This window comes from Pogona vitticeps, chromosome 9, assembly GCF_051106095.1.
Source record: "Pogona vitticeps strain Pit_001003342236 chromosome 9, PviZW2.1, whole genome shotgun sequence".
Classification (NCBI taxonomy): Eukaryota; Metazoa; Chordata; class Lepidosauria; order Squamata; family Agamidae; genus Pogona; species Pogona vitticeps.
Genome location: NC_135791.1, coordinates 17,887,068 through 17,911,716, shown reverse-complemented (window position 1 = coordinate 17,911,716; position 24,649 = coordinate 17,887,068). Strand labels below are relative to the sequence as shown.

Genomic DNA, 24,649 nt, shown 5'->3' with positions numbered 1-24,649 from the left:
GATGTGGGAAGTTGAGCAGCCACGTAGACCCAGGAAGTCTAATACCGAAGAAAAGTCTTCTTTGAGCAGAAATTCCTTTTGAGAAGGACCTTCCTCCTGAGTTGTCCAGTGTCACCCAGTTAATGCTGATGGCCTGCAGCTGTGAAGAATTGGGATCTAGAGAACTGTGCTTTTGGGTGAAGGCACAAACTATAGGAGAGCCATGCATAGGGTGAGGTGCCTGGGACATTGAGCCAGGGTACTCAAAATTAGAGGATAGAAGGAAACACAAAATGGGCAAGTTGAGTACAAAACCCCATTGGCCACCATGCACTCAGATCCAGGTATCCCTCTTTTTCTCTCCCTGTGTGACTGAAATTCAAGTTCAGCAAAGTCTCAGCTATCAAAATAGCTCTGAACCATTTTCCAAGCGAAGGAGGCTTCTCATCTCACCTCCAGATGTTGGGAAAAGAACAGCTTCCTCTGGTCATCGGCTACCTAGGTTGCAACACAGCCCTTTATTTACATCATCTCCCAGATGATAATCTTGCGTATCCCCTGATTACACAGTAGCTGTTTGCTGGACAACTTTCTCCTCTCTGTGGTTGGGACTATTTTCAGAGCTCACTTTTACAGCCAAGCCTGTGTTTGAACTTCTGAACCCCATTTCAGTTCTTTGGAATTACTCTGTACAAAAAAAACGTACTGTATTGGGAGAAAAAGTGCTGGCCAGCATATAGCCAGGACAGATGGACAGCATGATTAGGGAAGGAGGAAGTACAAATTTTGCTGAGTTCTGTTTTTTTTTCCCTTCTTCCTGGAACTTCATCCATATTGGGCAAAACCTTTTATTTGTCCAGCCATAACCACACAGCTTCCTGGCCAGTTCAGGAGAACTAGGCTTTGATGGACACCCCTATAAAAGGAGACTAAGGAGCAGACTTAGTGAGAGGGGGGACCAACCAGCAAGTTTTTCCCTCTCCTTTTGTCAAGCCAAGATTGCTGAAGGTAAGGACTGGTCTGAGCTGTGGTTAAAAACCATTCTGTCTCTTGCTTGCCCTTGCATGTCATCCTCCTTCTAAGATGCTCGGGGTGGTGTAAACGACTTTCCACCCGTGCGTCCCATCCACACAACCAACCTGCCAAGGAATGGTGATGAAGCCATTTTCATCTTGAGCTTCAGTAAGGATATTTGAATGGAGGCTTCCCTAATTCTAGTTGTGAGTCATGACAGCTCACAACTTTTCTTAGTGTCCTTGTCTGCTTATCTTATTCAGCTGCTCCTACTGAGCTGAGTCAACAAAGATGCAAATGTGGGACCGGCAGGGATCCCTTTAGCTGTTAAGTGGCTGAACCGCAAAGCCCAGCATACCTCACTTTGGCGATGCTGGCTACGGATGATGGGAGTTACAGTCCAGCAATTTCCTCCTTTTTTAAAATCTACTCATTGACTTGTTGATTGTTCTTTTTTTCCAAGAAAAAGTACAATGGATAAATTAGGTACTTTATAAAACTTTAGTGAGTTATTATGGGGAGCTTTGCAGTGAGTTACAGAACGAACAGCATTAACTTTTCAATCTTTGCTTTGGAGAATGTAACAACAGACAAAAAGACAGGAACAGCTTTAAAATGTTTCTTCCTCCCCCCCCCCTCTTTTTTACAGCCATGACAGCAATGAGGATCCTACACCTGTTTTCTTGTTTAATACTACTCTGTGGTAAGTGAGTGGAGTTGGAGGGGCCCTTCCTCCTCCTCCCCCTTAATTTTCAGGATGATTATTTTGTTTTTAGAGAAGAATCCAGTCTGGCCAGCTTTTGTACACGAGAGGATGAGGGAAGACTGTCTTGCCCTCAACCTCAGGCTGCAAAGTAGCTTGGTATAACTCTGGGAAATGCTAAATTCACAGTGAGAGACTACTGGAGTTTTAAAAAACAGGTATCAAAACCTTTCATTTTCAACAGAAAGGAACTGTCCGGAAATCTAGCAATACACATAAACACAGAAAGAAAGAAATGAGAGAGCAAGACAGCAGGATCCATAAATTTGTTTTCAAATAGCAAGAATAAAACCCTCCTTGCTGTACAGGGGGGAACAGAAAATGAAAATACCTTAAGACTTTTCTTCCACCAGTCGTTTCTTAGAAGTTGGGGCTCGAGTTAACTGGATATAATCAATATCGTTCCCCCACAAGTACTACTTTTCTCTTTCCAGTATTCCAGGAGTCTAACCAAATAATCTGCACTCTCTCCTTTTCCGCTGTCCGACAATCAGTGTCCTTTCAGATAAATGGGGCACGTTTGTTCATTCAACACTAAAGTTTTGAAAATGGATTCCGAGCATTTTTTTCAACAGCTATCCCGTTCTGAGCCACTGTACCTTTTGCTGTAATCAGTAGAACCATTTGATGCAGCCGCTCCCACACACTGTGGACACCCATGCACTCACATACAGAGCAGAGCAATGTCATACACTTTTAGCCTATTGGTCACCTGCTGCTTGTGTTGCACTGTTCGTCAGGGCTTTGGGAAAGTGCCTGTCTGGTTAAAAAGAAAAGCAAAACACGGTGACAAAATCCAGCCTCCCATTTCCTTCATTCTGTAGAAATTGGATCAATATTCCTACAGGAAAGGTCATTGAAGACGAGGGTCAGAAACTGTTATGATCAGAAACTGGGGGCTTATACATGATCAAACCAAAAAGAGTCACTTTAACAGGAGTGATCTCTTCTGAAACTATCTTTCTGTCTGCTGGAGAATCACTCCATCTCGGGCCAGAAAAATGGAAGACTTCAGCTGGACTAGCTTGGACATGGACTGGGGTCGGGCTGGTGCATATTTCCCCATGAGTCGTGTGATTGCCAGGAAATAGATTGTTTTGAACCACTTCAAAAGAAGTCCAAAATATGATCTATTTCTCTGTGCAAGCACACCCCTGGGTGGTATTACTTACCAACTTAGACAACTCCACATAAAGCACCCATTTTAAATGCACTTACTCATGTGCTAAGGGCTGTACACCGAACACTCCTACAACATCTGGGTGTGTTTTTATTCCTCAGACTAAATTAAAAGTACTCTTTAATACAGATGAATATGCTAATTATGCTTTCCAGTACTTTGACACATCAAAATTATTGATGAAAATGCTTTCCTGTAATTAAGCCGGCAGAATGGAAATGGCATAATTCACAAGGGCTTAATTGCCACACATCGAGACATCCTTAAAAGGTTTCTTTCTTCTGCACCAATTAGATGGCTGGCATGTGATCAAGAATTCAACCTAACTATGCAAATGTAGAGAAGAGAGACAAAAAGGGTTTTGCTCCCAGTAACTCTTTCTAAAATTATTTTTTTTCTACTTTTGATGAAAAATAGACTAGGAATGAAAGAAACTCAAAGACCATCCTAGTTAATGTTAGGATTTCAGCAGAAAAAAAATGCTTCATATTTAAGCAAAGTGTTTCCAATACAACTATAGTAAGATTCCAAGTTGGATTCTTCCAGTACGGCAGTTGATTTATCACAGATTTGTATGAAAAAGAAATTGGGTTGATGCACATGATAATTGGGAATCAGGTGTTACCAGCTTGTAACAGATAAGAAAGAAATTAAATAAAATGTTGTATTCTTATTAGCTGGCTAGATAGCTCAGTGGTTTAAGTACTGGGCTGTGAAGCCAGAGGTTGGCAGTTCAGTTACCTTCTTGTGCCTCAGAGGAGTGGAGTCAGCCTATAGGGCCTTGGGCAAGCTACACACAACTCCAGAGCACCACCAGAAGAGAAGAATAGTGAACCGTTTCTGAGTACTGTCTATCTAGAAAACTCTGAAAAGGGCCCCCATAACTCAGAATTAAATTGATGGCATGTTATTGTCATTCAAAAGCACCAGGCACAGTCAATAAAAATTACAAAAATATTGACAGATATTATATGACAGATATAACCAAAAAATGAAGTATCTGTTAAATAGTGCAGTGTGTATGCTGTTCCTAATATTGCTGGGGTTTTTTTGTAGCTCTGATGGTATTATTTCTGAGATCTACAAATGCTTATAATACAGTGGTGCCTCGCTTAACGAGCACACTGTTTAATGACGAATTCGCATAGTGACACGTTTTTTGCGATCACTAATGCGATCACATTGCAATGTTTTAATAGGGAAAACATTGCATTGTGATGATCGGTAAGCGTTTCGCTTACTGATCTTCACATTGCGATGTTTTTTAAACAGCTGATCGGCGATTCCAAAGTGGCCACCGCATCCACAAAATGGCCACCCGCAGCGTTTTCGCGCCCTGCCCTTGCTTACCGGGCAGCAAAAATGGCGGCCGGATCGAGGATTCCCCACATAGCGGTGAGTTTTTGCCCCAATAGGAACACATTAAACCCATTTTAATGCGTTCCTATGGGGTTTTCCCCCCGCATAGCGATGAATCCGGATAGCGACGTTAATCCTGGAACAGATTTACGTCGCTATGCGAGGCACCACTGTATTGTGTGAAATTTCTTGATATTGTTCCCAAAGCCTCAATGATAACGGGGACCACTGAAGTATGTTTCATCCACAAGTGAGATGTTTCGATTGCCAGATCTCTGTATTTTGTTAGTTTTCCCAATTCTTTATTTTCACCTCTGGCATCTCCAGGAATCGCAATGTCAATGATTCAGACTAGAGATAGGGACAAATATAAAAATGGATCGGGTTTTTTTTGCCAATGAATATAGCTGATTTGTTAAATATTCCTTGATCTGTATTCATAAAAATATAAATCTAGACGAATATGGCTGGATGAATATTTCCTCAGTTTTGTTCGTTGATCTGTTGATCCGTTTATATTCACATATATTTGTTACCTTTTGGCGGGTCTCTCTGAGCTTGCTGGTGTCAATTAGAGGTTTTGGGGACTCAAGGCAGAGATCGTGGATTGGCATGTCGGGCAGCCAATAGCACTGCCAAAAGGTGCCAAGAGGCTGTATAGAAGCTTTCGCCCTCCAGGCATTGCGCACTTCTGTTCATGCTCTCCGGAGTGAGAACAGTGGCCCTCTCCCAGATGGTGGAGGTGCTCAAGCCCTTCCTGGAAACCATGGGCATCTTGTGTGGTTATATGACAAGCCTGGGGCAAGTCATCCCCCTGATTCATGCCCTTGATCGGTCCCTGGAAACTGCTGCGGCACCAGGATCCTCCCTCCTTCCATGGACCAGGGCTTTGGTGAAGAGGTTGCAGGCAGGCGTGCAGAAGCGACTCCATCCTGTCTGCAATGACAGAGCTTATTGCATGGCCTGCCTGTGTGGTCCTCGAATCAAGGGGGGCTTGGCAGCACGCACTAGCTGAAATCCTGTGTCACATTATGCAAACAGGGTACTGTAACTTTTGGAAGTGAACTGCTATCAGTGAAGAAATCTTCACCAGCATTATCTGTTGCATATTGAATGGCCCAACTCAGCATACAACAAGACCATGTTTAGAGAGTTTTCTTAATTTATGGCATTTTGTCTGTAAAAGTTACACTATTTGTACAGTGGTGCCTCACTTAAGGGGAACTCCGTTTAGCGACAAAACCGCATAGCGATGAACTTTTTGCGATCGCAAAAGTGATCGCTTAGTGATGTTTTCTATGGGTTTTTTTCACTTTGTGATGATCGGTTCCCTGTTTCACTTATCGATCATTGCAAAGCGATGATTTCTTAACAGCTGATCGGAGGTTCCAAAATGGCTGCCGAGTAAACAAAATGGCAGCCCGCTGTGTTTTCGCACGGATTCCTCGCTTAAGAGGCAGCGAAAATGGCCGCCGTATGGAGGATCTTCGCTTTAAGTTCAGTTTTAGCCCATAGGAATGCATTAAACAGGTTTTAATGTGTTTCTATGGGCTTTTAAAAATCGCATAGTGATGCAATCGCTTAGCAGCGATTTTTGCTGCACGGATTAACGTCGCTATGTGAAGCACCACTGTATAATTGCACAAAAGGATTTCAGCCCATGTATTTACAATGGCACACGCTATGTAAACAAATAATACTAACTTATCCCTCTGCAGCTTTGCTCACCTCAGAAAAATTCCTGCAAATGGGCATCCTTGGGTAGCATTTCCATGTAAGCTGTTCATGTAAGTTATGTTTCATCAAGTTTAGTTTCTTCAGGACTCCTTTGTTCTTTCCTTTTCAGGTCATGGCAGAGCCAGATTCCAGGGGAAACAGTTCATCACAGCTTTTATGCAAAATTACGAGTCAAGGGGCACTGTAGAAACAAGCTTGCAGCTGTTTCTCACTGGTTACAACAATTCCACTCCAGTCACTGTGACCCTGGCCAAAACTTCCACACAGAAAAGCTATGTGCTCAATGAAGGTGAAATGATGCCTATTGATATCCCAATCACTGCAGAGATGAAAGGCAGCGGTATATTTGATCAATCGGTCTTGATTCAGGCTGGCAAGGACATTTCTGCTGTATTGTACGACAGGAAGAAGTATTCTGTTGGAGCCACGACTCTGTATCCGGTCCATGAACTTGGCACAGAATATTACATCATCACTCCAGCGGGTACCAAGGCAACAGGCTACTTAAAAGAATTTGCCATCATCGCCTGGCAGACTCCAACAAAAGTGGATGTCTACCTGAAAGGAACAGTCATTTTTGACGGGCAGTCGTACAGCACAGGAAGTAAACTCACCATCCACCTTGCAGCTTTCCAAGTTGCCCAGCTACAAAGCTCAGATGATTTGTCCGGCACCAGGGTTCTGTCATCCGCGCAAGTGGCAGTCTTAAGTGGGCACGTCTGTGTTCAGCAAAACTATTACTGTGATCAAGTCGTTGAACAGCTCTTGCCAGTCTCTAGCTGGGGTACCACCTTCATCGTTCCGCCTGTGTTCGTCCAGGACAGCGGTGATACCGTCTATGTAGCTGCTTCTCAGACCACTCGCGTTCATTATCAAGTAGGGAAATCAAAAAGCTATCATGACATGGTGGCTGGCGAAGTACTCCAGCTTGAAATACATGCACCCCAAGCCTTATACATCTCTGCCAATGCTGGAATCCAGGTCCTTTTATTCTTCCCTGGCATCACGGTAGGAGTCAAAGGCTACGATCCATTCCTCATCAACGTTCCATCCATATCAAGTTATGGCCTGTCCTACTACATTAACGGACTGGACAAGTTTGGGAACTATATCGTTATCATAGCAAAGAGCTCTGAAATCAGTAGCATTACTGCAGATAAGGCAGCTATCACGGGCGTTCAGTGGACAGAGGTCCCTGGTTCAGACTATTCCTGGGGTGAAGGCGAATGGGCCACCACAACAAAAACGATCTCTCTGGAGCATCCCAGAACACCCTTTGGTGTCTTTTTCTTTGGTACCAGAAACTACGAAGGCTTTGGTTTTGCTCCACCACCTCTTGAGTCACTTGGTAATTATTATTCTTGGGTTGTGTATCCATCTATACCTCATAATCCTAGTTTCTTTGCAGAAATTATTCTAGGTTTTTCAGATAGGTGGGCTTATAACATGTTTTTTTTGGATTTTAAAGGATTTGGGGGCTCTGTTCATAACAAAGAGACATTAGCCTGTATCTCAGCTGTTTCTCACTGTAAAGGTCCAGATGTCTCTGAGGTTATAAAAGCCATTGGATGCTCAGTGTGGTGTAGTGGATAGACGTACAGACTTGGAGACCTAAGAGGTTTGGCTTTGAATCCCTGCTCAGCAATGGAAGCTCGCTGGAGTGTGTGGAACTGGTAAAACCACTTCTTAAATATCTCAGTAAACTTGAAAGTCCTATTAGCGTATTTATGAATCAGTTCCAACTTGATGGCACACAATAACCTACAAGCCATTCCACCTTTCATTTTTGGAACATTGAGAGCAAAGTTATTCGATTCTGACAAGCATCTGCAGGGACTTAAAGACACATCGTATTCAGTTACCTGATGTTATCCTACAAGGTATTTGTAAGCACAGTTATCTGTAGCAAAGGACTTGTTCAGGGGGCCTCTTAACCCATTCAATGCTTCTCCAGCAGGTTTTCTGTTAAAATCACCCATATATGATCCATGTGGATACTGTGGATATAAAATTAATACCTTGAAGTGAATTCCACAAATCCTGAAAGAAAAATTTGAACTTGAGAAAACCAATGCCATGTTCTTTAGACAAGTTATTTATTTATATTTATTTATTTATTGGACTTATATACCGCCCCATAGCGCTACAAGCACTCTCCGGGCGGTTTACATTTTTAATTATACAGGCTACACATTGCCCCCCCAGCAAGCTGGGTACTCATTTTACCGACCTCGGAAGGATGGAAGGCTGAGTCAACCTTGAGCCGGCTACCTGGGATTTGAACCCCAGGTCGTGAGCACAGTTTTAGCTGCAGTACAGCGCTTTAACCACTGCGCCACGAGTTACACAAAAAAAGGTCCAAAACACCACATAAAATCACTGGATAGTTCAGGGGTTTAGATGGAACCAGAGGTTGGGAGTTTGATTCTCCACTGCACCTCCTATGAGTACAGCCAGCCTGGGTGGCTTTGGGTAAGGCTCATGGTCCTAGGATGGCCCCAGAAGAAGCAAATGGTAAACCACTTCTGAGCATTTTCTACCTTGAAAAAGGTTAAAAGGATTGCCATAAATCAAAATTGACTTCACAGCATATAATAATGATGATTAGCTGTCTACATCCCTTATCTCTTACTTCAATTGCACCCTAGTGAATCTGCCTGGTCCTTTGCTACATGGGATTTAATACACTCAGCCTAATGGTAGGGCTGGCCTTGACTCTAAATTAACACAGTCCTTGAGGAGGAACTTGGAAATGAACTTCAGATATATGTATTTTTGTCTATTGTGAAAGGCAATCTGTTGGAATACCTGACTGGTGTGTGTTTCTTTTTTAAAAACAATGTTTTATTCAGATTCTTCTCCAGCCTTACCTCCTGTCGTCATCCCCTTGACCTGTCCCAAGAACAGCCACTATGAAGCCTGTGGAAATGCCTGCCCAGCCACCTGCGCGGATCGAGCAGCTCCCTCCACCTGCAAAAAGCCCTGTGCAGAAATCTGTCAGTGCGATGACGGCTACGTCCTTAGTGACGAGACATGCATCCCGGCCATGAGTTGCGGATGCACATACAAAGGTGTGAGCTACAAAGCAGGAGAAGAGTTTTGGGGGGACGAAGACTGTCACACATTGTGCAGGTGTGAACCCCGATTAGGCCGGGCAGTGTGCATGAAGTCCTCATGCAAGGGCAAGAAGAAATGCACCATGCTCAATGGAATCCGAGGCTGCCATGATGTCACGTATAGCACCTGCATAGCATCTGGAGACCCACATTATCTCACCTTCGATGGAAAGAAATACGATTTCATGGGGTCCTGCGTTTATCAGATGGCAGGGGTCTGCATCGAACATCCCAATCTCACACCGTTTTTGGTCACCGTTGAAAATAATAACCGAGGAAGCAAGGCCGTGTCCTTCACCAAAGTGGTGACTCTAGTAGTCTACAACATGACCATCAGCTTGAGTCAACAGTATCCACGCAAGGTCCAGGTATAAACCCAGGGTGTAATGGCATTCATGTCCTGGCAATAGTATCCCCATAAACAACTGATTGATAGAAGAAAATGTTGGACTAGATAGGCTTTTGGTTTGATCCTGCATAGTTATTTTGTGCGTATTCTGCTAAGGGAGGGGGATATGTGAGGAAACTTTGAATTAGGTCTGTTTCTGTGAGAGAGCTAGTTCTCATACTATGAGGCTCTGCAGTTGGTTGGTGTGTATTTCTGCCTGAAGTAGAGGATAAGATTATATTCTTCCCATGCCATTTAAAGAGGATATCTTGAGTGACAGACGATTTTTACTTCAGCATTGGTGATGAGTAGAAGTTGGGTTTGTGTGGGATTTTTGGACTCTAAATCCCAGAATTTTCCAAGAATTCCCCAGGGAGAACTCTGAGGGTTCCAGTCCACAGATCCACACCTGGTATTCTCATTGTCATTTAGGCTCTATAGAGAGCACCTCCTGATGAACCATCACCGCCAGGAAGCAATGTAAGAGTTTGTGTCTGGAAAACACTGGCACAGGAAATGAAGGGCTAGAAAGAGGCCAGGAAGGAAGGAAGGAAGGAAGGAAGGAAGGAAGGAAGGAAGGAAGGAAGGAAGGAAGGAAGGAAGGAAGGAAGGACATCCTTACTTATAGGACTTTATTTTTCACCCTACCTGAAGTCAGTACGTTAATCCACAAAGTGCAGAGTTTGGAAAATTTATTTTTGGGGGTGATAGTTAGCCAGTTGCCACTGGCTATGCTGGCTGAGGAATTCTGACAGCTGCCATCCCCCAAAAAATAATTTTCTGAAGGGTTACCCTCCCAACTATCTCCTACCTGAAGTGACTTCTTTATCTAATCAGAGGGATGGGCCAGCTTTTAAAGCACGGAGATGAGTAAGCCAGAGAAAATGGAGTGAGCAATTTTAGAACAGAGGCAATCTAACCTTTCTACAAGAACGCCATGGAATGGATAATTTTTGTCTTCTCATAATTTGTGATGGTATCCTAAGACTAAGGATTCCTTTCTCTTCCTCGAACCAGCAGAGATGAATAAACCTTATAGGGCCATTCATAAATTACTTCTCTATTCCATTACTAATTACAATCAGACCAAACTCGTTGGTTTCAGAACTCACTGAAGCCCGTTGCGATTTTCCTTCCACGTTTTCCAGGTCAACGGAGTTTCTGTGAACCTTCCATTCTCCTATGAAAATAAACTGAAGGTCTACATCAGTGGGGTCCATGGCTTCATCAAAACAGACTTTGATATAAGAGTCACCTTTGATTGGCACAGCTATGCCAGGGTCATTCTTCCTGACATTTATGCTGGTTCTGTTTGCGGGCTCTGTGGCAATGCCAATAAAGACTCCAGCGATGACTTCGCCATGAAGGACGGACAGCAGGCGGCGGACATCAGTCTATTTGCGGACAGCTGGAAGTTGAAAGAGCTTCCAGGGTGCTCAGCAGGATGCTCCAACTGCCCAGTTTGCAGTGCAGCAGAGAAACAAATCTATGAGGCTGACCGTTACTGTGGAATCCTCAGAAGGAAGAATGGCCCATTCAGGCAATGTCATGCTGCCATTGACCCAACATACTATTTTGACGACTGTGTCTTTGACGCTTGCCAATACAGGGGTCAACATGAAGTTCTGTGCAGTGCCATCAGTGCATACATGATAGCGTGCCAAGCCCAGGGTATCCAGATTGAACAATGGAGATCATCTTCCTTCTGCAGTAAGCGTTACTTTATTATCCAAGACTACTTAAATATTAGGGTGCAACTGTTATCCTTTACTTCAATTTTTAAATGGGGCTTCCAACATCAAGCATAAAATGTGAAAGCAGGCTAAATTAGATTCTACCAGAAAGATATAACTTTACAAGAAGGTCTGTCATAACTATTCAATGTTAAATGTATTCTCAAAGGCTATTTGTGTTTCAATGTTAATTTCATACTCAAGATTATTTTTTTCCAAACCCTATAGAATAAATCAAGCTGCTAGTCCCAAATACAGTAGACCCATTTAATCTATGGGATTTATTTAAATACTGGCCTTCCATTTGGTAGTTGCTTCATTCTGTCTACCGTAGTTGGGACTAGCAACTAGATTTCAGCTCCTGTCTCCTGAAGATATGAATTCAAAATGCTAGTCATCATGCTAGTCATCTTTCTTCTGAACTGGTACATGAATATGAAGTTGCAACTATGTTATTTAACAAGAGTTTTCACCATGATGGGGCCACAATGAGATCTTCAGAATTTTGGAATGCTGCATTCTTATTATTGTCATTGTTGGTTAGATGGCTGGTTGGTTTATGTTCTTCACTTCTTAAGTCTACGGACTTTCATGAGGAGACTTTGCTGGGAAACATGATCAAGAAATATATACCTCTGAATCTTATATTCACAAGGCTCAATGCGCAGAGGGAACAGATTGCCTTATTGCTGAGCCTCCACCCTGTGTCTCATGGCTTCTCACCCTTCATCCATAAAATATACAGTCAGTGCTTCAGTATATGTGGAAGCCTACATACATAGACTTCCTCAGGTCAAGCGGATGAGGGGGGGCAGGAGAATGGGTGCTGGTGAGTGCAATTTTGAGGGAGCAGTGGGACTGCTCTAGGCTTAATGGGAGTTCTCCAAAGTGTTGAACTCTATGCTTAGAATAGGGTCAGCATTTTAGAGAGCTCTTGTAAAGTTTGGACTAAATCCTAGAGTGAGATGAGGTCTAAGAAGCGCATGTCATAGGACCTGTGATATTTTCCTTTGGAGATCCTTTTTAACTGACTAACATGATAACAGGGCTGAAATGAAATTAATCCCTTTTCTGGCTTCTTAAACATCAAGGCCTAGATCCTGTCCTATGGAGAGTAAAATCACTGCAAAAGTGGGTATATAGCAAGTCAACGGTGGTGTAAATCCCATTGATTCAATAGGCCTACTCCCATTGGGACTAGTCATTGGATTTAAGCTTACGGTCTCTATGGCAACACCTACTATGCTATGTTGTGATTATTAGGGAAAAAATGGCTCTATCTTTCCTTCTAGGCCTTTCTTGCCCACATAATTCCCACTATGAAGTCTGTGGAACTAGCTGCCCGGGCACATGCCACAACTTTTCCACTCCAAAAAGCTGTGATGCTCCATGTATCGAAGGATGTTTTTGTGACTCTGGATTCATCCGCAGCGGGGAACAGTGTGTCCCTCTTTCTGAGTGTGGCTGTGTCCATGAAGGCAGGTACTACCAGAAAGGAGAGGAATTCTACCCCAGCACTTTTTGCCAGGAGAAATGCCAGTGCACGGACAACAGCTTCATCGAGTGCCAACAGTTCTCCTGTGGACCTCACGAGGTGTGCAGCGCAATGAATGGGGTCCAGGGCTGCCACCCTGAGGGGTATGGAACAGCCACAGTGTATGGTGACCTACATTATATTTCCTTTGACGGAAGAAGTTTCAACTTGCGTGCCTCCGGCTCGTATGTCTTCGCCAAAATCTTTAGCGAGGAGGGTGACCAGCGAATGAAGTTCTCTGTGGTGGTGGAGTATGAGAAAATTGAGGATGGGACTTCCACTTTAATAAAATCTGTTGTGGTCTATACTGATGAACATACCATTGTCTTGGAGAGAGGAATGCAATGGAAAGTTATGGTAAGTAAGATAAATCTTTAAATTCACTCGTTTTCAATTTTTTCCAAGATGAAGTTCATTCCATTCTGCTTCTCTGCGAGTGCCTGATTTCCTTTAAAAGCCCATGGAAATTCATGGAAATTCATGAGTGTTTCTATGAATATGTGCATTTTCCTGTGTATATCTCTTGGCATGTGTTGTTGGCATGCAAAACCCAATATTTTCAAATGAGTTGCATTTATGGGCCAGCCTTCCACCTACAGCTGCATTTTCTAAATGTGTTTTAAAATTGTGAATAGCCTCTTAAATAGAGGGGAAAGGCAAATAGAGAGGTACAGGGACCTTCTCTTATGTGTATTACCCCTTTACGGATTGCTGCCTTGTCATGGTGAAAGGGCTTGAGTAACGCAGGGAAGCTACTGGCTATGCCATGCAGGGACACCCAAGACAGACAGGTCATAGTGGAGAGTTCTGACGAAATGCAATCCACCTGGAGGAGGAACTGGCAAGCCACTCCAGTATCTTTGCCAAGAATGCCCCATGATCAGAAACAAAAGGCTAAAAGATATGACGCTGGAAGATGGGACCCTCAGGTCAGAAGGCGTCCAACATACTACTGAGGAAGAGTGGAGAACAAGTACAAGTAGCTCCAGAGCTAATGAAGTGGTTGGGTCAAAGCTGAAAGGACGCTCAGCTGTGGACGTGCCTGGAACTGAAAGGAAAGTCCAATGCTGCAAAGAAAAATACTGCATAGGAACCTGGAACATAAGATGAATTTGACACAACTCCGGGAGGCAGTGGAAGATAGGAAGGCCTGGCATGCTCTGGTCCATGGGGTCATGAAGAGTCGGAAACAACTAAACGACTAAACAACTGAGAAGCATCAATTTGAGGATTGAGTTTGCATTAAAATGCAATGTAAACATATTTTTCATCCATTTCTTCATACATTTTTATCACACAATAATAACAGAGATAGAGAGAGAGATCTGCCTCCTTCAAGGTTATTTGCTTTACTCCAGGTTAGGATCTGGCCTATCAGTGGCTCCCCTCCCCTCCATCTTTTGGGAAGAAAGGGAGTCTCACCTATTTCTAGTAAGAGAATGGCAACAGATAATGGAGATTTATCTGAATATGTAAAATAAGCCCTGTCTGGTTAAGAAGAGAGCCTTGAGGCTCAGCTGAGGACCCAGCTGGTTCCTGCAAGTCCTGTCTGAGACAACTCTTCACTTTCCTTGAGCAGAAGGTGGGGAATCCAGCAGTCATTGATTTAAGCACCACGTAGAAAACCAGGGACCCAAAGATAGTGGTGCTGCCCCAATGTCATCCAAGGACAGAGCTTGGAGTAAAGAAATCCACCATTTGTTCTGCTTCACTCCTGCATTGCAGTTATGCTACATCTTTCTGTAGACCTGGTATGCGCACCTCTATTCATGTAGCAGGGTATCTATTTGATAACCCACGGACAGAGATGGGCAGGAATTTAAAAAACGAATCACCAAATGTGTTCAAAAATCACAAATTTGTCGATCAATATTTGTATAAAACAAAGCTAACCAACAAATACGAATCAATGAATTTTTAGGAAATGTTTTCCGCAGCCAACTGCTTAAGTACACTTTCCTGGGAGGGGTCCTAACTTGGATGTCTGAAATCCACTCTTCACCAAACTTGGATGGATTGTAGAGGAGAGTCAGTAAAAGATTCTTTGTGATTTTGGTATCTTTAGCAGTCTGGGGAGACATTCTGGGGGTGTCCTTACTTGTGGGCATATAACTCAGATGTCGAAAACCCAAACTTCGCCAAACTAGTGTGGCTTGTAGAGGAGAGTAAAGGGAAGCTTCTCTGTCATTTTTGTGTCTCTAGGTGCCTAGGGGCCATTTTATAGGGGTTTAAAGTTAAAAAATGAATCAAGTTGTTGATTCATCAGAAAAAGATTTGTAAATTCGTAATTCATGGTTCGTCCACCTTGACGAATCATGAATCGAAACAAATCACCATTTCTCTGATTCATGCCCATCTCTAGCCATGAATATTATTTCTTTTGTGTTGTTCATGCAGGTGGATGAAGAACTCTACAATTTGCCACTGATTAAAGATGATGGGAAGCCCTGGATCACTCAGGAAGGGAACAATATCATTATTAGGTCTTCTGATGGATTCAAAGTCATCTATGACACGTCCTCCTATGTCCAGGTTACCGTTCCCCTCTCTTACCAAGGAGAGGTGCAGGGTCTTGGTGGCAATTTCAATGGCGATAGTAGTGATGACTTCATGATGCCCAACGGAACTCTGGCAGCAAGTGTGGTGGACTTTGGGACCTCTTGGCATGTGCCTGTTGGCGGCGTCGGTTGTTCCGATGGCTGCACTGTTGAGGAACCTCTTCCTTTTGATCCAGACAAGGTGGCAGTTTATGAGGAAGAGTGTTCTTGCGGAATGATCAAAGATGAGACGGGGCCATTCACGGATTGTCACACATTTGTGAGCCCTGCTGAGTACTTTGAGAACTGCCTGTCTGACATGGGGGCCAGTGGGGCACAACATGTCCTCTGTCAAAACCTTCAAGCCTACACAGCTAGGTGTCAGGCAGCTGGAGCTGAGGTCAAGGCATGGAGAACAGCTTCCTTCTGTCGTAAGTTTGCACAATGGGGTTCTCCTGTTTACTCTTTTCATGGTGAAATGTTGGAAGTCTTGGAAACCTTTTGAGTTACTGCTGTAGCTCTGCTTGCCAGGCTGCAATGCTGTGGTTACCGTAGAAGCTGAGACTGACAGAATTCTGCTTCTGCATAAAGTTCCTAGATTAATGTTCCTTCTCCCTAAAGCACCAATACAACAAGTATATTTAGAAACTTTGTTTTCTATTTCCTTTTTAGTCGATACTCCTTAATTCCCTAAAACACTGGCTCCAAACCTTGGGTCCCCAGAAGCTAAAAGTCCCAGAAACTAGATATGCTGGCCAGGATTTCTGGGAGTTGTAGTTCAAGAGACCCAGGAGACCCAGGGTTGGGAACCACTACTCTAAAATTCTCAATCTTGTCCCACTTCCTTCCTGTCAGAGATGCCAACCTCTTCCATCTGGGCTCTTGTTCAATTATATTTTTCCTTGGTATTGTGTTTCTCCAGCCCCATTGGCAGTGCTGGTTAGAGTAGGTGGGAAATGCAGACCATACATTGCTCATCTCTCCAATACTGGCAGTGGCCCTTGCACAGCAGCTTATTACCTTCATTGCCTTGTTCTCTTGTCTCCCTAGAATTCCAGTTTGTCATACAGTCCAATACATCTCAAAGGTTCTGACAGGGTTTTCCTAAATCCTTTCTTTCTGTGTTTATTTCTTGTGCCCTTCTCTCATTCCTGTGCCCTCCTCCTCAACTTTCTCAGTCTTCTCTTCATTAAGCTGAGCATACCTCGTTCTTTAAGAAGTTCTTCATAGGATTTAGCCTCCAGTCCCCTTATCATCTTTGTTGCTCTTCTCTGCACCTGTTCCAGGGCCTCAGCATCTTTTTTTGTATTGTGGTGACCAGAACTGAACACATCACTCCAAGTGCAGCCTCACCAGCACGGTATAGAGTGACACCATCACTTCCCGTAATCTTGATGCTATCCCCTTGTTGTTGCAGCCTAGGACTGTGTTGGCTTTCTTGGCAGCTGCAGCACACTGCTGACTCATCCTTAGGCAGTGGTCCACCAGGACACCTAAATCCCTCTCATAGGTATTACTGTCAAGCCAGGTACCATCTATCCTGTACCTGTACTTCTAGTTTCTCCAGTATAGGACCTTACTTTTCCTGCCACTGAACTGCATCTTATTGGATAGGGCCCGATGTTCAAATCTGTCTAGATCCTTCTGAATGCTGAGTCTATCTTCCAAAGTATTAGCAATTCCCCCCAGCTTTGTCTCATCAGCAAATTTGATGAGTATTCCTTCAATCCCCCCATCCAGGTCATTTATGAAGATGTTGAAGAGCATTGGGCCCAAGACAGAACCCTGAGGGACCCCACTGGACACTTCCCTCCACCTAATTGTGGTTCCATTGAGGACCACACTTTGATGGTTTGTGGTTGGTAAGCTAGCTGCAAATCCATCTGGTAGCTGTGCTGTCTATCCTACTTTGTTCTATCTTACGCAGAAGTAGGTTGTGGTCTACCTTATCAAATGCCTTACTGAAGTCTAAGTATACTATATCCAGTGTGTTTCCTTGGACCACTAATTTAGTCACTTTATTAAAGAAGACTATAAGATGATGGGAGCTAATCCAAAAAAGTAACTTTTCCAAATTCTGCATCTGTATCATTAGTGGAAATGCAAAATGCATCAACTACTCATCATGCTTATATTTCTTTGGACAAAAATGTATAAGGCATTCATTACGTTGGAATGATCAGTGCTGGATAGCTCAGTGGTTTAGCTATCTGCCTGCAGAGCCAGACGTTGGGCATTCTATTCCCCACTGTGCCTCCTTGACAAAGGCTGGACTCTGCATTTCTAAGATGATGATGATGATTGGAAGTCTTAATCAGAACACCTTGGGTTGCATTTCGCTAATTTTTTTAAATGTGTGACCTTCCTTCCTTCCTTCCTTCCTTCCTTCCTTCCTTCCTTCCTTCCTTCCTTCCTTCCTTCCTTCCTTCCTTCCTTCCTTCCTTCCTTCCTTCCTTCCTTCCTTCCTTCCTTCCTTCCTTTTCACTTCTTCCTTTTCACTTCATTTTTTGTTTGTTTGACTCGCTTCCTCTGTCTGTAGCCATCAGCTGCCCAGCCAACAGCCACTATGAGATCTGCACTACACTTTGCGATGCCAGCTGTGCCAGCTTGTACACGCCATTCCAGTGCACTAGAAATTGTTTTGAAGGCTGCCAGTGCAATGACGGCTACATGGTTGATGGAGACACCTGTGTGCCTATAGACAGGTGTGGCTGTATGCAAGATGGACTTTACCTCAAGGTATGTCTTCATATCCCACCGATCATGTTTTGGCTATTCTGAAAGAAATACAGTGGGGTCTCTACTTAAGAACGTCCCTACTTAAGAACAATCCAACTTAAGAACAGCTCCGTTTGCTAAATTTTGCTTCTACTTGAGAACAGAAATCCAAGATAAGAACAGGAAAAAAAAAACCTTTCCTGCTCTTTTTTTAACCTTAGGTCATCTTAGGTTAAAAAAAAAATCTCCCCCTAGTGGTCGAGTACGTATTAACCAGCTTTGCATTAGTTCCTATGGGAACTAATGCTTCAATGTACGAATGCACCTCTACATAACAAAAAAACAGCCAGAACGGATTAAATGGTTTTCAGTCCATTCCTATGGGAAATTTTGCTTCAACTTAAGAATGTTTCAACTTAAGAACACCATTCCAAAACGGATTAAGTTCTTAAGTAGAGGTTCCACTGTAGTTTCTATGGACGGAAAAGAGCAGATACGGATTAAATGGTTTTCAATGCATTCCTATGGGAAATGCAGATTCAATATAAGAACTTTTCAGCTTGAGAACCACCTTCCAATACGGATTAAGTTCTTAAGTAGAGACCCCACTGTAAGGGAAAGTGGGTGGATAGGGACATTTTGGGGCCACCCAGCAGAGCTGTTTTGAGAAAACTGAGAGCTGGAGCAGCCATGAAGTCTAACGGGGTAGGTGATTGAGGTGGAACCCGGGCATGGCAAATGATCCTACTCTTTGCCTGCCCCACCCCATTCCATCAACCCACAAATGTTCTCTGTATTGGGGACCGGCCATTCTACAGATTGTCTTTTTAAAAAACACTTAGTTCTTTGGGGTTCTCATAGCCTAGACCTTATGCAGCATCATTTTGAATAAATAGCCAGTCTTGAGAGGTAAAAATGAAAGAAATATAAAAAAACAAAGAGGATAAATATGCTGTGGCACCTCAAAGACTACCTGCTATATTTTAATGTGAGTTGTCATGGACAAATCTACTTCCACGAGAGATCATATTAAAATTTAGCAGGTAGTCTTTAAGGTGCCAGTACATTTTTCTCCTCTTTATTTTTCATACAGTGGACCCTTGACTTACAGACTTTTTGAGTTACAGACTTCTCTGGCTGCAAAATTTAGGTTTGACTTGCAGCCTGAGAATTGACTTACAGACCAGAAAAAAACCAAAATGGAACAAAAACGGCCTGTTACGGGATTAATCGGTTTTCAATGCACTGTAGGTCAATGGGGACTTGACTTACAGACTTTTTGACTTGAGAACCACCTTCCAATATGGATTAAGTTCTCAAGTCAAGCCCCCACTGTATTTCTTTTGGTTTTGCCTGTTATGCTCAAGCAAAACCAAAAGAAAGGTTAACATGGTTACCTCTTCTGAAGCTACAGCTTCGTAAGTCTTGGTGCCACTTACTCATGAGGTGCTGGTTCTATTCTTGGGGATGTTCCCAGCTGCATCACTGGACACATGCCCAGCAATGAACCTGAACCTTATTAACGAGCAACGATTTGCTACAATTATTCAGGCACAGCTTGGCAAAAGGACTCTTGCCATTGTATTTAAATAAATAAATAAAAAACAAATGTTCTTTTAATATTTGTGCTTTTCCCACCCAATGCCACAACTGGATTCATTTTTCTGGGGATTTTCCAACAGGCTGGAGGAAGTATTCTCTCGAAGAACTGCACAGAGAAATACACCTGCAGTGCTCCTGGCCGGGTGACCCAAGAGGCAACTGGTTGCCGATCTGATGAAATCTGCTCCCTGAGGAGAGGCGTGTGGGCCTGCGAGCGCAGAGAAGGCCAGTGCAAACTCAACCTCACGGCCCAGCTCACATCTTTTGATGGGGCCTCTGGAAATTACCTCTGCAGCGGTGTTTATGACGTGGCTTCCGTTTGTGACGAAAGCTCCCTCTCCTGGTTCAGAGTGGCCGTGAGCATCGGAAAGGACAGGGAGGATGCCTTGGTTGTCGGGAGGGCTGCCTACATTTACTTCCGGGAAGCATCCATCACCCTGAAAAACAACAACAGGGCATGGGTAAGAGAAAACCAAGAAGACGAGGAGTTCCTAAACAGTAAAATTCAGCATGGTTTCTTTTTGTCTATTTGTTTTTTAAAAAACCAGTGACTTCCTTAAATCATCATCATGACGTGCCATCAAGTAAACTCTGACTATTGTGACCCCTTTTTCGGGATTTTCCTAGTAATCCTCAGAAGTGGTTTACTATTCCCTTCATCTGTGTGTGTGTGTGTGTGTGTGTGTGTGTCTGTCTGTCTGTCTGTCTGTCTGTCTCTGTCTCTGTCTCTGTCTCTGTCTCTCTCTGTGTGTGTGTTCTGGGACTGCGTAGCTTGCCCATGGCCATGCAGGCTGGTTTTTCTCCCAGGAAAGACAGTGGAGAATCATACTCTCAACTTCTGGTTCCTCAGCCAAATACCAAACTTACTGACCGAGCTATCCCGCCAGCTATTCCTTAAGTTCCTTCACTTTTTACCTTTTCCTAAAGTACTGTTGGGAAAGTATGAAGGCAAGAGGAGAAGGGGACAACAGAGGATGAGATGGTTGGACAGTGTCATCGAAGCAACCAACATGAATTTGACCAAACTCTGGGAGGCGGTGGAAGACAGGAGGGCCTGGCGTGCTCTGGTCCATGGGGTCACGAAGAGTCGGACACGACTAAATGACTAAACAACAACAAAATACTTTGACCTATATTGGGCTACTCTGTCATAAGACAAATTACTGCTCCTGGATGCATGGGCTGCTCCCAGATCCCACTGCAGTGGCTCACATTTATTTCTACAGCTGGTGGGAAAAATTCTATCTAAAGGGCAAATTCTAGAAGAGGCAATTTCCAATTATGAAGCAAAAATAATAGTGTTGGGTAGATGCAAGGATAGAAAGAGGCCCTCCAAAGTCCGAGGGAGGAACATATGGCCCCGACAACCAACCTCTGGTGCCATCTAACCCTGACTTATGTGATCCAGCAGAACAGAAGGCTAATTGGGGCTCTTCAGGTGTCGCCAGGCTACAATAAACATCAATTGCATGCAGTATGGCCAGAGGCCAGCAGTTATGTTACCTGTAGTTCAGAACATCTGGAGAGCCTGGCCTGATCTAGAAGATGATTACACAATGGTTTAGGCTACAAAGATAGAGGTTGGGAGTTCGATTCCCCACTATGCCTCCTTGATAGGGGCTGGAACCGATGATCCGCAGGGTCCCTTCCATATCTGCAATTCTAAGATGATGATGATGATGAAATGGAAAGTGAAGAAGTTGGAAAAAAGTTAGTACCTCTTCCCACCAGAAAATGAACAGAGATTTACAGAAAATGTACACATGTTATGTACAGATCAGTAAGCATTTTTGTGTAAATTATTATTTTCCATATTTAAGGCTCATGATATCCTTGGACCACACCTCCCAGGCTCGTTAGCACAGCCAATAACCAAGGCTTCTGGGAACTGTAGTCCAAGAACCTACAGGGCCCCATGTTTAAGGTTTAGATGGAAATATGGAAGCCACTGCTGCTGTTTAGATGCAAATACAGCACATTTCATCAATGCAGAAAGGACAATGTCCCAGTTTCTCATGTGCTTTCTTGATTGCTTCTTCTGTTGTCTAAGGTGCAAATCCAGATGACTATTTTCAAGGTGTCCTCCATTTTTAAGGTTCGTTATGCCTGAACTGGACAATTGCTAAGATAAACTTATATAGCCTCTGACATATTCTGTATAATTGTAGCAACCTGAGTGGTATTTTCATAAGGTTTATATAACTTGTCAAGGCTAATTGTGGCTAACTGAGGAAGTGCCAGATGCACCCTAGCACCCTGTCAATTAGCCACAATTAACTGCCACAATTTTCATAAAATGTGTGTGAACTCTGGTAGGGTTCTGTCCAACCATATCCAGATTTTTCTGGGTTCATAAAACAAATTTAGCTTAGACCATCTGGTACAGCTGTCTTGGGTTCCTGCTCATTTTGTCATCTTCGTGCCATGCATTCTTGCATCTCATGTCACAAACTTCATGTATTCCAGGTGAATGGGCGCTCTGTAAAGCTACCATATCAAGTCTCCAAAGACATATCCGTGAGAGAGCTTAAGAATGGCATCTTGGTTGACCGAGCCTCTGAGGTGCAGGTTCATCTTCACCTCAATGGAGAAGTGACCGTGAAAGTCAAGGAGATGTTTGCAGAGAAGCTGTGCGGCCCATGTGGAAATTTCAATGAGAATGGCTCGGATGACTTAAGGCTGCCCAATGGGGACTTTTCGGTGAATATTGCTGAGGTTCTCCATGCCTGGAATGCTAAAGACTTCTAAAATTTGTAAGTTATTTTATGAATGCCCTCCTTTTTTAAAAAAAGAAAAAGAAAGAAAACGCAAAGCGAAAGTAAGAGAAGGCCTGCAACTCCATTCATTTTGAAAATCTTCTGTGACATAAGCTTTAATTAAAAGAAGAAAAAGAAAAGCTGTGTACAAAATCCAGAAACAAGGGTGGGTGATGCCTTAATTGAACTAGTGAAACATTAAAAACAGGCAAGCTTTCAAGTCTAGCAGAACTGTTCTTCAAGCCAGATATTTCAGAGTTTGAGAGTGCGGTGGAGACACAGAAAAGTCTAAAAATGCACCTCGCCAGATGGTTCAGTGTTATGATCTGGGTTAAAACGGAGTCCCAAGATGGAGACTCCCAACCTGTTGCATCAGTTTTGACTTTAGGCAGGAAATGAATGAATTGTCTCTGCCTCCCCCAGTAGATGTAGGATTGGCAAGCAATGGATCCGTTTTCCATTACCTTGTGCTGAAGCATATTGGTCCTGTCCGGCTGGGAGCAGAAGGACACGGAGACATGGCAAACCCCAATAGTAGAAGAGATGGAAATTGAATTTATTTGGCACACTGGATAATGACTGGAAATAATAATAACCTCAAATCGTCATCATCATGTGCTATCATGTAAATTCTGACTAATGTCACCCCTTTTTCGGGGGTTTTGCAGTAAAGAATGCTCTGAAGTGGTTTACCGTTCCCTTTTTCCGGGGGTGCCCTGGGACGGTGCAGCTTGCCCAAGGCTACACAGGCTGGCTCTACTCATAGGAGGCACAGTGAGGAATCAGACTCCCAACCATGTACCTAAACTACTGAGTTATCTGACCAGGCACACCACACTAAACACAAATGTATATCCAGCAGAGTTCAGAGTTCATTGGCAAGCGCTTATTGTAATAAGGAAGATTTTCTATTAGCTTTCCTCCCCTTGTCTACTTGAAGGCTGAGTTTGACATAATTCATGCTTGAAAACAGCCTTTTTTCAGCTTTTCTTTGCAGGGTTCCAGACGGATTAATGTAGTTTGTCTTCTCTGGTCATGCAGTTGGCACTAGCCTGAATATAACTGAGTGTTCCCACTTAAATTTCAGTTTTTCTGACGTCAGTATATTCAATATTCTGTTTCTAATCTCTGATTTTCCTTGACAAAAAATATGTATAAGAATACATGATGCATTATGTATAATATATAAGAATACATTATTTATTAAATGTTATGTTTGCATTATCAAATGTAACCTTAATATCAATTCCAGTTTGTCTTACAAAAATTCCACTTCGGTTATATTATGGATATGGGCTAAAAGACTAATTTAAGCATGCCTGGGTATATTTTTTAAGGTTGGCATTTTGAATTTTATGTATTTAGTTGCAAATAATTCAGAAAAAAATTAAATAAATAAGCAAAGAAGTGAAGGAAGGAAGGAAGGAAGGAAGAAAGAAAGCAAGAAAGCAAGCAAGAAAGAAAAATCTGTCATTCACAGTGTCTTCCCAGTGAGAGAAGCCAAAAGATACAGTACATTTTTAATAACCTTGCAGGACACAATGGGTTAAAGTTGTGAAAATAATTAACATTTCCCCCCAAAGATATTCATTTTGAACTGTATGTATTTTGGTCAGTAATTTAGGTATCTGGCTGCAGAGCCAGAGGTTGGGAATTCGATTCCCCACTGGGCCTTCTTGACAAGGGTTCTAAGATGCTGCTGCTGATGATGATGATGATGATGATGATGATGATGATGATTAACATATAATTCAGAAAGATAAAATGTATGCATGAATAAAGAGAATCTGTTGCTAACAGTTTGTTCCCAAACAGGGTAAACCAAATTATATGTATGCAATTGTCTTACAGGCCATAAATAAATTGATATATTAAAATTTATGTATTTTTGAAGGTTAATATGAATTTCTTTTCCATTCCTAGTTGTTCAGCAGTACCGGCAAGTTTGTCTCATAGTATATAATCTCTGCAATGGTCTCTCTTCTCAAGGACCACACTTCCCATCTGCATTTAATAAAAGGATACCAGTAACCTCAAGAGAACAATCCTACAATACAAGAAACAACTGTGCAAATATCTGAAAATGCTTCTATTTTTCATTGTCACACTGAGACCCTAGTGAGCTTCAGCTAGCACGATTGTTTTCAATAAAAATAATCCCTCATTGGTTCTTTTCTTACAAAGCAATAAATGCTGGTGCAACTCAGCAGAATAAAACGACATTGATCATAAA

At 42.9% G+C, this 24,649-nt stretch overlaps 1 protein-coding gene across 1 annotated transcript; it reads left to right on the top strand.

The window, feature by feature from the left end:
- Positions 1-845: 845 nt before the first annotated feature.
- Positions 846-24,649, top strand: LOC110091486 (IgGFc-binding protein). Its single transcript, XM_020815632.3, has 11 exons — positions 846-987; positions 1,643-1,696; positions 6,142-7,380; positions 8,885-9,516; positions 10,685-11,246; positions 12,562-13,160; positions 15,201-15,771; positions 17,880-18,079; positions 19,741-20,121; positions 22,127-22,413; positions 24,340-24,649. Exons 2-10 carry the CDS (start codon positions 1,645-1,647, stop codon positions 22,406-22,408), a joined length of 4,518 nt encoding a protein of 1,505 aa, XP_020671291.3. The 5' UTR covers positions 846-987; positions 1,643-1,644; the 3' UTR covers positions 22,409-22,413; positions 24,340-24,649.